The sequence below is a fragment of the Dermacentor andersoni genome, chromosome 4 (genome assembly GCF_023375885.2).
Source record: "Dermacentor andersoni chromosome 4, qqDerAnde1_hic_scaffold, whole genome shotgun sequence".
NCBI classification, from domain to species: domain Eukaryota; kingdom Metazoa; phylum Arthropoda; class Arachnida; order Ixodida; family Ixodidae; genus Dermacentor; species Dermacentor andersoni.
In genome coordinates, this window is record NC_092817.1 from 9,118,759 (window position 1) to 9,134,168 (window position 15,410).

The following is a 15,410-nucleotide window of genomic DNA, read 5'->3' on the forward strand; positions in this document are numbered from 1 at the left end:
AAAGCTCTCACCGACGTTCTAGATCCTGGATACAAAATCACTAAAATGGCTAGCGGCGACCTACTGCTTGAAGTACGTGACCAGCTCCAACATGAAAAGATTTCAAATATTATGGTTTTGGTGATGTCGAAGTCACAGTGACACCACATCGCTCTATGAACACATCCAGAGGTGTGGTATCAGACGCCGATCTTTTGAACCTGAGTGAAGAAGAACTACTCGAAGGATGGAAGGAACAAGAAGTTGTCAAAGTACAAAGAATAACGATCAAGCGCGACAACAAAGAAATTCCTACAAAACATCTCGTTCTCACGTTTGCTACAAGTGTTCTGCCAGAATCTCTCGATACAGCATACACAAAGACACGAGTAAGACCATACATTCCAAATCCACGTAGATGTTTCAAATGTCAAAGATTTGGCCATGGCTCACAAAGCTGCCGAGGCCATCTCACTTGCGCAAAATGTGGTCAAGAACACGCTTCCGACAACTGCACTGGCACACTCCACTGTGGGAACTGCGACGGTGATCATGCCACATATTCCCGATCATGTCCGACGTGGAAAAAAGAAAAGGATATTATTACACTGAAAGTTAAAGAGAATATATCGTTTCAAGAAGCGCGGCAACGTGTTTCATTCATTCATACCGCAGGCTATGTTGGTGCGGCGCGTAAGGGGGCAACGCCGCAGCAGACTCCGGCATCTGCCCGGCCCACAAAGAGTGTGGCCGAGGTTGTGCCACCAGCCCCCTCGGCGATAGCAGCCAGCGCTGCCTCGCCGTCACAGAAAGAGGGCCCATCGACCTCAGGGTTGGTAGGCACGAAGGTCTCATCTGCTCAGGTGAAGCCTTCACGACAAACGCGCCGCTCACAAGAGCGGACGTCCAGTGCCTCTCAAGAGGCAATGGACACTACTTCAAGCCAGACGGCGCAGCAAGCGCCCAAGGACCGCCGCCAGTCTCAGGACTGCGGCAAGAAAGACAAACTCCGCATTATGGGGCCTAGGAAGGCCCTGTAATCTAAATCAATTTTCCTTTAAACACACAGCACACACACACACACTATTAACTATGGAGACACGAATATTACAATGGAACGTCAGGGGTCTCCTACATAACCTCGATGATGTCAAGGAACTCTTGCGTAAATATAATCCAAAGGTGCTGTGTGTACAAGAGACCCATTTAAAGCTTACACAGACAGGCTTTCTACCACAATTTAACATTTTTCGCAAAGACCGTGACGATGCTTTCGCTTCATCCGGTGGTGATGGATTATAGTTGATAAGCGTGTAGCATGTCAGGCCTTGGAACTCCGAACGCCTCTTGAGGCAGTTGCGGTTCGAGCCTTACTGTTAGGTAAACTCATTACAGTCTCTTCTGTGTACATACCACCCCACTATAGACTCCAAAGAACAGAATTTCTTAGTCTAATCGATGAGCTGCCTGAGCCCTACGTACTCGTTGGGGATTTCAACGCGCACCATACTCTCTGGGGAGACTCCCGATGCGATGTCAAAGGCCGCTTAATAGAAAATTTTCTTGTTTCTTCAGGTGCATGCATATTAAATAAAAAGGAGCCGACATTCTATAGCACAGCACATGGCACTTACTCTGCGATAGATTTAGCTATCTGCTCGGCTACACTTGTACCATGCCTAGAATGGGAGGTAGTCAAAAACCCATATGGGAGTGATCATTTTCCCATCTGCCTCAAAACTTTTGAACAAAATGAATTCCTACCACACCTCCCTCAATGGAAAGTTGCATTCGCAGATTGGAAAAAATTTGACGAAATCACCCAGATGCAGCGAAATGCTTTTAAAGATTTTAGTGTGAACAATGCTATTGCTTATTTTACCGCTTTTATAATTGACGCTGCAATAGAGTGCATTCCACAAACGAAGGGGACTACAAAAAAGAGGCGCGTGCCTTGGTGGAATGAGCAATGCAAGCATGCGCGTAAGGAGCAAAACGAAGACTGGCGTTTACTACGTCAATCTCCAACGGCAGAAAACCTCATCAACTTTAAGCACGTGAAATCCAAAGGCAGACGAACACGTCGTATCGCTAAAAGAGAAAGTTGGGAAAAATACGTCGCAGGCATAAATTCCTATACACAAGAAGCAAAAGTGTGGAACAGGCTAAGAAAATTAATTACTCGACAAACCTACACATGCCTTTGGTTGATGATGAAGGCCACAGCCTTCAAGATCAGGCAAACACTCTGGGAGAGCACTTCGAGCGAGTTTCTAGCTCTGAGAACTACTCGCAGTCATTCCAGCAACATAAACAGATAGCTGAAAGTAAGGCACTGAACTGTAAGGCTAGCGGAAGTGAACCATACAATCATCCTTTTAGCATTGCTGAGTTCAGATCTTCCTTGAACGGCTGCACGAAATCGGCACCAGGAGCCGACAGAGTCATGTACATAATGATAAAACATCTTCACCCTGACGTGCAGATGGCTCTATTGTCTATTTTCAACACTATCTGGGAAACAGAGGAGGCATTCCATTGGCATGGAAAGAGGCGATTGTAGTCCCTGTCTTGAAACAAGGTAAAGATCCGTCCTCTGTGGCAAGCTACCAGCCCATAGCACTCACAAGTTGTCTTTGAAAGAATGATTAATGGCAGGCTCTTACACTTCCTTGAATCAAACAAGCTCCTTGACCCATATCAGTGTGGTTTTAGAGAAGGCCGATGGACTACAGACCACCTCGTTCGCATCGAAGCATATATTTGCGATGCTTTCATACACAGACAGTTATTTCTTTCAGTATTCTTAGACATGGAAAAGGCTTACGACACTACGTGGCGGTATGGAATTCTACGTGACTTATCAGAATTGGGCATCCGCGGAAAAATGCTTAATGTAATCGAAAACTATTTATCAAATCGCACATTCCGTGTCAGAATTGGTAATGTTCTCTCGAGACCATTTCTACAGGAAACTGGGGTACCGTAGGGTGGCGTGCTTAGCTGCACACTTTTTATCATAAAAATGAATTCCTTGCGCTCATCAATACCGCGTAGTATATTTTATTCAGTATATGTTGATGATGTTCAAATTGGATTTAAGTCATGTAATCTCGCTATCTGCGAGCGACAAGTACAGCTTTGTTTAAACAAGGTGTCTAAGTGGGCTGATGAAAATGGCTTTACGCTCAATGTCGGCGAGAGTACCTGTCTTCTTTTCACTCAAAAAAGAGGTCTCATAGCAAATCCTGAAGTTGAACTTCAGGGACAGCACATACCTGTGAGCACAGAACACAAATTTTTAGGCGTTATTTTAGACACGAAATTAACCATTATTTCACACCTGAAGTACCTCAGAAACAAATGCCTAAAAACCATGAACATTCTAAAAATTTTGTCACACACAACGTGGGATAGTGATAAGAAATGCATCATGAACCTTTACAAGAGCCTCATTCGAACACGCTTAGATTATGGGGCAATAGTTTATCATTCGGCTAGCACTAGTGCATTGAAGATGCTGGATCCTGTCCATCACCAAGGTATCCGCCTGGCGACCGGTGCCTTCAGGACAAGTCCTGTGGAGAGTCTTTACGTTGAAGCTAATGAGTGGTCGCTTCATCTTCAGAGGTCGTACTCAAGTTTTATGTATTTTCTGAAGGTAAATACAAACCGTGAACATCCCTCATACCCAAGTGTAAACAACATGACATCTGCAACTTTATTTAATAATCGACCGGCAGTTAGAGAACCCTTCTCACTGCGTGTACGGGAACTCAGTCAAAAAATGGATGTTCCAATTTTTCAAAATCCCCTTATGGCTCCTGTTATGCTATGTCCGCTGTGGCAATGGCAGCTCATTGAGGGTGATACTTCGTTCGTTGAAATACAAAGAACGCTCCCCAGGTACACATTGAAATGCACTTTCTTGAACTTCAGTTGAAGTACTCTGGCCAAGAATTTTACACAGATGCCTCAAAGTCGCATGCCGGCGTTTCATATGCAGCTGTCGGCCCATCATTTTCAGAATCTGACGTCCTGCACCCGGAAACAAGCATATTTACTGCTGAGGCATATGCTGTACTGACAGCTGTTAAACATATCAAGAAAATGAAATTGCAAAAGGCCATTATATTCACAGACTCCCTTAGTGTCGTAAAATCTCTGATGTCACTCCAGAAACGCAACAATCCTGTACTCAATGAGCTATATTCGCTCCTGTGCACAGCATATACATCTAATGAGCACGTCATAATGTGTTGGGTACCTGGGCACAGAGGCATTAAGGGCAACATGCTTGCAGATGAAATTGCCACATCCATTGCAACGAAAGCTGGCAACTGTCCCGTAGGTGTCCCTGCCTCAGACTTAAAGCCTTTTTTGCGCAAAAAACTTCGCAGGCATTGGCAACACAAGTGGGACACCGAATCCTCGAATAAACTCCATTTGATCGAGCCACAATCAGGAAATTGGCCACCGATAACGAAAATAAGGCGAATCGATGTCATTTTCTGCCGCCTCAGGATAGGTCATACGTATGGCACGTACTCTTATCTCTTGACCGGTAGCGAACCTCCCATATGCTGTAGATGTGGCCAGATACTAACCGTCCTCCATGTCTTGCTGGAGTGTAGAGAAATGGAAACTGAAAGGAAAAAACACTTCCCTCTAGCCTACCGACAGAACATTCCTTTTCATCCTGTAATGTTGCTTGGTGCTGAGCCATTTTTTCACAGAAAGTCAGTTTTTAACTTTCTGCAAGATGTTAATTCATTGCAAGTTATAGGCCGAAGAGATTCGTAGCACAGCATCTTACTAGACGCTGCTGCTGCGATAGTCGCATTTTGTAGAGCACGTGCCTACAGGCCCTTGCATTTAAGGGCCTCTTGAGGCAATAGTGCTATTGGCATTTACATATTTTATTCCCTCCTTCCATCAGAACATATCTTTTAAATTCATAGTACATCTGAAAAGTCATTGTGACAATTTTAATATATATATATATATATATATATTTATTGTTTTTAGGCCGCTATACATCCAGGTTCCATTGTTATAGCCAACCACGACGCCATTGATCATTATTTGCATCACTGACTCCATAAAAACATTGCTTGGCGCTCTTTGGCCATGAGTGGCCCTTGCGCCATAAAACCCCACATATCATCATCTTCCATTGTTTTCTCCTTTGTTATGCCTTTATTCAAGTCACTTCAACAATAAATGAAGACTGTGCTGAGCAAAATTTCTGTCTTTCATTTAATTACACACAGGAGAAATCAAAGCCTTATATAATTTAATTGAAAATGCTTGGAGGCATGTATTCCTGCTACAAAGACTAGTGTTGCTGCTTGTCTAAAGGTGGCGAAGGCTTTCGGGAGTTGATCAGCTGGCAGAAGTCATCAGCAGAATACCACTGTTCTAAGAGATTTTTTCATAAAGAGGGCCTTTGTTTTGTGTCCAGGACGCAACATCTATCGACAGATTTTCCGACCACGAGCAGTGGAACGCAACGACTTGTTCTTGCCCAACCGGATGGCATATGTCATTGAATTGGATGATGAGTATGCTGACAGTGACATTCCCACAACACTCATACGCAGCAAGAAGGACTGCCCAAACCTGGAGGCAAGTGCTGCTTTGTTAGTTGTCCACAGTGTTGGTTTTGGTTTGTTTCCTAAACAAGTTGGGGCACCCTGTGTACAGATTACCGTATTTACCTGCATAATGATCGCACTCGTGTAATGATCGCACCCTGAACTTGCCACAACGATATGTCGTGGGCCAAGTCTAGCTAATGATGATCGCGCTTACCATCTGTCGAATGCTACGTGAACGACTCTTCAAGACATACCAAGTGGTCTGCACGCACCAACACTCTTAACAGATGCGCCATTTCATTGCTTTCATCACTTTCTGCACTTCCACGAAAAAAAAAAAAAAAAAAACCTACAACCAAACTTGCCTTGGCTTTAATATTTGTAGGCTTTATAATGGTTGTGGTCAACAACAACAAAAAAGGTGCCTTTCGATTCTTCTCGTCTGCACTCGTGGGCATGCATCAAATTGTGAGCGGCAATGATAGTAGTCATGTTTACACTGATAGGTTAGACGTGTACCTTATTCATACGCTGCCATTTGTAACACAGCTAACATATTCGCCCACCCTTAGCGGAAACATGCCGTATTATGGTAGTAGTGAAGACAAATGGAGCAGTTTCTGCAGCACGCCCGCCATGTGTTTCTATGTCACTGGCAGCTAAGCGCGCCCATCTCCATTTCTGTCCCATCATAGTGGACATGGCGACGTTATTGCCACAAACTTGCCGATATTAACAATGTTATTCATTACTGATACGGAAGAAACTGTTTCAATGCACATAATGTTCTCACGAGAATAAAAAAAGTTTTGTTTGGCGCGTTCAGCTTGCCCCGCCAGCTGCCATTTTTGTTTTGGTGTCCCGCGCTGTTACAGTGGCAGCCACCTGTTTGTTGACCTGTTGTCATCCCGCAGCATATGCAGGATGAAATTTTTTTTTTTCGCGGAAAATTTAACTCGCGTAATGATTGCGCCCCTGAATTTGCGTCAATTTTTTTGACAAAAAATGCGATCATTATGCAAGTAAATACGGTAGTAATCCAAAGCCAAAGGCAGCATAGTTACCAAATTTCGTGCTATTCTGTGAATGTCCTCAGCTAGACATGCTACTTCAGTATATGGAGATAGTGCCCTTGCTGGAACTGGAACAAACGCCCACTACAGTACTAACTTTCATTGTCAGCTTGTGGTATGGAATGCAGCCTCTGCCTGTTGAATTGAGTAACGATACCCGAAGCTACCAAACATATTTGCTTGTCATATTATTGCCCAAGCTTTCCAGTTGCCATTGGTCTGCTCAAAGTGCGTACGCATGGTAAATGATGCAAGCTTCTACCATGCAGGGGTGCAACAGCTGTGCTAATTGCGCCATATCACAGTTGCGTATTTCTGCGCCGAAAGTGCGAAATTTGTTGAAATAGCGCCCACTGCACCCACTGCGCCACACTGCCCCGACTAACTGCAAAAGTTCTCAGTCACGCTTATTTTAGCAGAAAATAAAAGCCGTGTTGGCACCCTGCAGTTTGCCATCATCCTCATGTGTGTGTTAGATACTGACAATCCAATCCAGTCGCGGAGACGCAGCCATGGAAAGTCGCGGCCATGCTTAGTAACAAAAAGCAACGAAAAGGCGCAGGCTGCCACCGAGCAGCTCATTCTTGAAACAGAAAAGAGAGCTTTACAGGACCAAGTGGCGGGCTGTAAGGCATTGGTTACTAGTGATGAGAAAATTATCAACTGAGGTGTGAAGCAAAAGACATAAACAAGGTAGAAAGCGGCAATGGGCTTTCAACAAAATGGAATCAAAGCCTTGAGAAGACACTTAAAAAACTTGGGGGAACTCAAAAAGAAAATAGAAAATGTTGAAATCGCCATTGATGTCATGTCAATGACGTCTGCACTAGCCACGTATAAGCTTCCACTTAGGTCATACACTAAAACCTAGCTAATTTGGATTTGATAGGACAGAAAGAAATGTCTGAATTAACCCAATGTCGAATTGACCAGGGTATCAAGAAAACAATAAACAAATGATTACTACGTCAAAACGCTTTTATTTAGGGAATGACTAAGCAAATTCTCTTTTTATTTTGTACAAAAGTAGTGCAGAAGCTGGTATTCTAGTCATCTCAAGATTGATTGGCTCTCGCAGTGGCGAAGGCCTAGGACTTCCTTCGCAGCGCAGCCGTGGTGCATGCCTTCATCTGAGATACGTTTTTCACTGAAACGCATACATCCCAGTTATTTTTTCACCAGTAAGCCAGTCGCCAACAGATCGTCCATTCATCACGATGTAATGAGTGCTCTTCATGCTCAACAGCTTTGGATCGAGTCAAAACGAAACTGCTGTTTGCTGCAACTGCTGCGGACGAAACCGCAGTCATTACCAGCATGATCATGAATGGCAGCTATGCAGTTATGAAGTCAAGCGGCTGATGCGTGTACAGAGTTAAAACGAAACTACTGTTTGCTGCAACCGCTGCGGGCAAAATCGTGGTGGCTACCAATGCAATAATTTATTATTATATACTTTATTACTTTATTATATATACAGGGGAGGGGAGAATGGAGCCCAGATTAGACAGGGGGACTAGGTCGGGGCCCAGGGAGTCGCAACACTAGCCGACCACTCTGCCAGCCTGGTTTTAATGACCAGGTCTGTCGATCGCAGTGTCAATTCCTACACCTCCGGTGAGGGAGCTTGCTTCGTGAGCTCTCTAGGGGGCTGATTGCTGGGGCATTCCCATAAAATGTGGTCCTGGCTCGCCTCTTCCAGGCCACAATGTGTGCATTTTGATACATTATCATTTTTGATGATGGTAGCTAGGCACCTGGGGCTATAAATGCTATGGGTTTGCCCCTGCCTGAGAGTTGTGGCCTGCACACGTGTGAGAGCATCGTAGGGTGGCAGATAGAGTCGACATTCCTCTCTGTAGATGTTCAGCTGATCACCGTAGCTTAGAGCTGCCTTTTGGGAGTCCGGTATATGAAGCTGGCCCACCACCCTGTTGGTTGTTGCTTTAGCAGCAAGGTTCGCCGCTTTTCGTTTCCCGGATTCCCCATGTGGGCAGGCACCCAGATGAGCTTGATCACTTGTTGTAGTGGTTTTAGTATATTTTGGCCAACAGCCTAAAATCCTGAAGATAGTGCAATAACGAGCTGACCCACGTTGGAGGTGAAGCAAGAGTTAACACTCTCCATACGTGGGCCGATACTGAAGATAGTGCAATGCCGGGCCGACACGCGGCGAAGGTGCAGTTCGCTATTAAGAGGCCCATATACACAGCTTCGCTGGTCATCCTTCACAGAGTGAAAGGGCACTGAGTTTTCTTTTTTTTCAAATTTTGAGCTGCCAAGTTGGATGTGTGCGGTTATGGTAACAATATTTTACTGTAATCATATGCAAGAGCAGTTTGGTCTTGTCTGCAAAACCTTGTTAATTTGGATTTCCCAGGATAAAAAAAAATGTCCAAATGATAAAGAAATGTTTACTACATCAACACACTCTTATTTACGGAATGAATCAGCAAATCTTGTTTCTATTATGCACGAAAGCATTGCGGAAGCAACAATTCTTGTCATGTCATGACTGATTAGCACTCGCAGTGGCCAAGACCTTGCAACTTCGTCCCTAATGTGGCCGCAGCGCAGGACCTGCACGTTCATCTGAAACGTGATTTTCATTACTGTGTGCACACCCGAATTACTTTTTTGCTAGTGAGCTTGTCGGCAACAGATCATCCGTCTATCGCAATGTAGCCAGTGGGTTGGATGCAAGCCTGCGGGCTGCGGTAGAATCGGTAGACAACAGCATCCACCATCTCAGCTACATCGCACGCACATTTCAGTTAGTCTGAATGAAACTACTCTTCACTGCAGCCACTTTGGATGAAACCGTGGCCACTATTGACGCGACCATGTATGTCAGCTGTGCAATTCTAATGTGCACCGAGTCCAAACAAGACTATTGTTTGCTGCAGCCGCTTCGGACGAAACCGTGCGATCATTGATTGTGGCTATGCATGCATGCCCACATGGTTCTCGCTGATGATTATGGCAAGGTCGACTCCGCCGCTTTTGCTCCTGTGTGGCGCACATTTGCAGTGCTCAACGCTCGGCGTACTCCGTTTGTCAAAATACATCCGAATAAATGGGAGTTTGATGCCACTAACTAATGCTAACGCATGCCAGAATCGGAGGAGGAGTCCGAATTATCTGATTTTCTGAATTGCCAAGGTTTCCTTAAGTATCTAGTGTAGTCATATGCTGCTCAGGTACAAGAGCTGCTTGGTATATAAGTTTGGGCTAGTCATGTTCCAGACTACACAGATGCTACTCATGTCTAAGAGCACTTTTGAGTACAAATTAAAACAAAATTTACGGTTTTTATACCAACTTTCTTCTTCTAAATTTTATGTTTCTTTGCTTGGTCCTATAAATATTCTAAGCATTTGGATCACCTCGAATTCAACATACCTTGCATGTTTTCATGCTTGGTCCTATAAATATTCTAAGCATTTGGATCACCTCGAATTCAACATACCTTGCATGTTTCCATAGAATTCGTTGGTCACTTTTGCAGGTCCTTGTCCACTGAAGCTAAAGCACGATTGTGCTGAAGTTGAATGGACTGTAGCTCTGTCACATTGCGGGGGTTAATATAAGTGTAGTTGCTGCAAAAGTTCACATCTTTCTTGTTTTCTGTTCCAAAAGTAAGCTTTCTTCTCTGTTAAATTGCTCCATATCTGGGATTTGATGCTACAAGATGGAGCTTTTTTTTCCCCATAACCTGCTCCCAATTTAGATTTTCCGGCTCCCAAAATTGCTCCATGTCCCATTTCAGCTGTTCACCCCAGACCACGTCTCGGTCCCCTATTTTTGCCACATGTTGCCCCCCTCACTGTGCATATCTCTCGACGTTCGAATGCATGCTACTCTGCTGCGACAGTGCCGCAATCACTATGCTTCTCCGCTGCTGAGCACGCAAGGTCACAGGTTAGACTCCCAGCTGTGGTTTCAACGGGGGCAAATTAAAAGAACAACAGGTGGTCAAGATTAGCCCGAAGCTCATCACTGTAAAGTCCCTCATAACCCGCTGCGCGGTTTTGCTACATTAAACACAGTAATTTAAATCTATTTTCAGTTGAGTTGCTCTGCAGTACCTGCTGCTCTAAAAGGTGATCTGTTCTAGTTATTCAAGCATTTGCGACATTGCAGACTGTGCTTGTTCTTGGGAATAAAGTCGTGTAGTTGCTACTTAAATCAAAGTTGTACAAGGACATCACGGCATGTCAGTAATGTCAGCCAGATAGCAGGGGAACGGAAAAGTTATTGCACATTATTGTAATTAGATGGATAGCCAATTAGGCTAATTTAATGAATGGAAAGGTAGCAGTCATGTTGAATTAAATTTTTTGGCCCAGCAACTTCCCACACTGTCATTTATGTTTGGCTACTTGTCTGAAGAAATGGCAGTCCATAATTGTCTGAAGGAGTGGAAAACCATGATTTTCTTGTGGTTGCAGCAGACTGTGCATATAACTTGAGTAGAAAAAAAGAAACGGCTTCATTTATCCAAAGCTGTGGTCAAGCACTGGGCGGGAAAATCCTAAAATGTGACTTTACTTGAAATGTGTTGAGGATTCAATTGATTGTAACTAGAGTGCAAGAAAGAATGTCATTGTTCTCTGTTTACATTACTTACAGCCTTTCTGGCACTTAAGGCATGTATGTGTGTGCACAAATTCTTGCCCAGGAATGCGTGCACATACCTGCCAACTTTAGTGTTCGAAAAATGCTTCATTCGAAGCTCCAAAATACACAATTTTTGTTGGATATACTAAAATTTGTTTTATTACTCAAGATAACTAGTTATTAAAATAATTAGTTATTAAAATAATTAAGAGATTTTGTACAGAAGAGATCCCATGAACAGGCACTGTTCCCTATAGTCACAGTTAGAACAATCTGTATCACAATTAGAAATATTTGTGAAATTTATTTGTGAAAACTTCTTATAACAGTGGCTAAAAATTTGGTATCCCTCATACACTGGTTCAGTGGAGTGGGCGCGGTGCTGTGGGCGTGCATGCAAATAATCGAGGGCGTCCAATATATCTGGCTATTTTTGTTAAAATTTTTGAAATACTATTAGGTTCTGCCATAAACTTGATGCAAATTAAATATAGTAATATCATTGGTGTCTATATGGCAATCGTAAACAAACTCTACGTATTGGGCATTATGATAAAATTGTAAAAGTTGGCAACTCTGCATGCAAACCCATCACATTCAGAGTAATAGTGCATAGTGTCATCTCCACCTCTTGTGGCATTGTATGACACTGTAACAGGCATGAAATCAGTGCTGTTTAGGTCATTGCAACTCAGCTCTTGGTCTTCTTTGCAAGGTTCTTTCTTTAATTTAAGGAAATCGGCACTCTAAGGATTATTTTTACCTCCTTGAGTTTGTTCAACTGAGTGCATTGAACATGGTCTGAAGTTGGTGCTTGTGCCTTTGTACCCTGCAGAGCCACACCACCCTTACGACCAATGACATTGTGATCAACAAGCTTACTCAGATCCTGTCATACCTCCGCCAAGGAATGCACAATCGCAAAGGCAAAAAGAAGGGCAAGGTGACTGACAAGCCAACAGGTCCCAGCAAGGTGGCACCGGACGATGCGTAAGGGCCTGCATTGCAGCACAGTCGGTGGTGTGCCTTTGACTAAGGACAGAGAGTAGGTGTCAAGGCTTGCTTTGGAACCGCCTGTCACAGTGGCTAGGACAGGTCATGGGTCTTGTTCCCAGTCGGGGTGGAATGCGAGAATGCTTTTGGTAAAGAAAACCCTCGCTTTTAAAACTAATCAAGAGCCCTCCATTACGCACTCAACTCGCAGCTCTTATGTAGCTTTGGGACATTAAATGCCATCAGTGTCCCCAATTACGGAATTAGCCGGGTGTAGCATTGGTTTGTAGCTGGCAGTACTAAGCAAATTCAGTATGTGAGGCTGAATAATGACAGTATCTCATGCACTGGTTGCGTGTGAATACAAAGGCACAGCTCAATTTATTTTTATACTTGTTTGTATTTCAGCATATGTAATAGTACTGGTTCTATGCTGGCTACATACCAATGACTTTTGATAACTGCCTTTTTTTTGGGAAACCTGAGGATGCGTCATGCATGCAGCGACAAATCTTGGCTGTTAAAACAGTTCTATAAAGGGAATGCAATCACTCCGCTTAACCCTTTCAGTGTCAGGTTGTTTGAGACGTGATGCACCTCCAGCATGAGTTCCTTGCTTTTATTATATTATAAAATGAACACAATGGTTTATTTCGGTTATTCAGAAGGGGAAAAATGACATGGATAATGGCAAATGGCACTTTTAACAAGATCCCCACATTCCTCTGTTCGTTTTGTATCTATTGCCTAGTTTTGTTTTGGTGCGCACGCTTCTGCGATAGAGCCGCCTTGTCAATGTCAAAAATAGCCTTCTACAAACGTATGACAGATGGAAGAAACATGTAAGAGTGGTAGCCTTGCATTACGGAGCAGTAGATAGCAGAGCCGCCTCAAAGCTTGCCAACTTTGTGTTGTGGCGTGCATCACAACGTACAGGTACGTCAGTGACATGACAGGGCAGAAACAGGAAAATGTATCGGTGCGTCAGTGACACTGAAAGGGTTAAAAGGCAACTCCATTAATCATTATAGGTTTATGGAGCTCAACAAAATTTGTATTGTACGCTCTCCTGGGCACTTTGGTCATGTGTGCCAAATGGCAGAAGGGAGAGTTGTACAGTTTTTCCACACATCAGGGTCACACTCATTGTTGTTTGTGCCCTCAAAGAGATTATTTCTACTGTTCACCCTGTGCTTGATGCCAACACAGGAGCTGCTAGCAGCACATTTGCTGACATCTTGCATAGCTGTCTTCAAACATATGTAGTACTTTTATTGCCATGAGCGACTGTGTTCAGCTTACGTTCGACTAACTTAAGCAGCGACATAACCTTCATAAAGCAGTGAAGTTTTTTCTCCAAGATGAGCTGTGTGGCGCAGGGATGTTCAGGATATGTTGTTGTTCAATGCGATGTCCAGAGATATCTCTGCTAGGGCCTGCATTCCAGCACATGCCTGCTAACATGATCACTGCCGTTACAAGGAGCTGACTGGTCCAGTTTCCGTGGTGATGTGATGCTTTTTGCGCATTTAAAACCATTTTAGCATTCTTTATGTGAATTGAAGTTATCTTGAAGGAATCCTGAAACTATATTGATGATCTTGTACAAACATACTGAGTCATTAGGGTAGGTCTTTCTGATCATTAAGTGGTACATTAAAGTGTTCTGCATAGAGTGTGTAATTTATTATAAGGTTTTAAAAATGTACATTGCTACTGATTGCAGCGGTGCTGCTCCCCTGGGTTTTCAGCCCCCCACCCTTGTTCCCTGCTAGTATACAGCAGGCACATGTGACATCAGTCAGGCGAGCTATCCGATTGGCTACCCACATTGTGTCATCGGGAATGCTGGAAGCATGCCGCTGCATTAATCCTATTTTTAATAGCATGTGCATGCATAGTAATTTGTGTACCCTTAGAAATAAGAACCATCTTGAAATATAGCGCAACGGGATGGCACAACAGAAAGGAAGAATGCAGATTATCTGCTACAGCTCTGGCAGTGGGGCAGGCAATCGGAGCCAGAGAGGTTCTCACACGAAAATAGGAACATCGACGTCTTCTTTGGTGGCAGGAACATAAATAGTACCAGTGCTGTATTAAACTCGTCTTGCACTGAATGTCTGGGCAGGGAGTAAATTGCAGTGACTACGCACTGTAGAAGATGCGAGTGCTGTACGTCAGTGTCAGCACCAGCTTCCTTGGTTAACACAGCGGTCACCTGCAGTTTTGAAAGGAACGGTGCTTTCAGTGGTAACTGCAGGTTCCGTGTTTATCAGAGAGCCAAGTTTTGTACATTTGCCCAGAATGGTAGCAGAGAAATATCCTAACAAGCCAAGATCTGGCAAAAAAAGCACTTCGAAGGAAAATGGATGTGCTTCATAACGTGTCATGACGTCTGTCAGAAAGCTGCAATCTTGAGTTGGACTGCGGTGTAGTAGTACCGTCTCCACCTCCCACTCGGAAAGGATGGGTTCGATTTCCAATGGATGCACATTATTTTTCTGTGTAATTCTTTTTTTAGATTATAGAGTGGCGAAGATGTTATAAATAGCCCATTTCACCACATTCACAAGTGAGCGGCAGCACTTTCTTTTCTGCTCACAACTACAAAGAAATCTTATGAGTGTAATATAGAAACAGCCGTAAATGTATGGATTAGATATTTTCATGTTATCAGGTGATTATTAGCTACTTTGTAATTTGTACATTGCATATACGTTCATAGCAATGTGGCGAATGCCCGCGGCGGCATTCGTCTCTTTTCGCTTCATGTAGGAATAAAAAATAAAGAAAGCCACTGAGCATTGTTTGTAGTGCCGCTGCGTCAGCAGCATCTACTGTGCGCACTTTGTTTTTAAATTTTGCTCCATGTAGCCCATGCCTAACGATATAAACTGCTTAGGGAAGGGACGTGGGCACCCGCTCGGTTGACATCAGCCGGAAGTAGACAACACTTGCGTCACCACTTGAAGGAGGCCGGACATAGCGATGGCCGCACGGCATAGAAGTTGAGGGGAATGCCGGGGCTTGAGGGGAAGTTAATGTTTAACCACTCGTACCTGTGTTACTATAGTTACAGTTATATGTGTTATTACCGTGTGCCGACACGAAATTCGTGTGAGAAAGCATTACTTGAGAATGA

At 43.8% G+C, this 15,410-nt stretch overlaps 1 protein-coding gene across 1 annotated transcript in view; it reads left to right on the plus strand.

Moving 5' to 3' along the window:
- Nucleotides 1-15,410, plus strand: part of beag (IC cytokine homolog beag) — a 33,563-nt gene that overhangs the window by 6,791 nt on the left and 11,362 nt on the right. The window contains exons 10-11 of the mRNA XM_050182824.3: nt 5,444-5,607; nt 12,108-12,262. Coding sequence (XP_050038781.1) covers nt 5,444-5,607; nt 12,108-12,262 — 319 coding nt within the window. The remainder of the gene's footprint in view (nt 1-5,443; nt 5,608-12,107; nt 12,263-15,410) is intronic.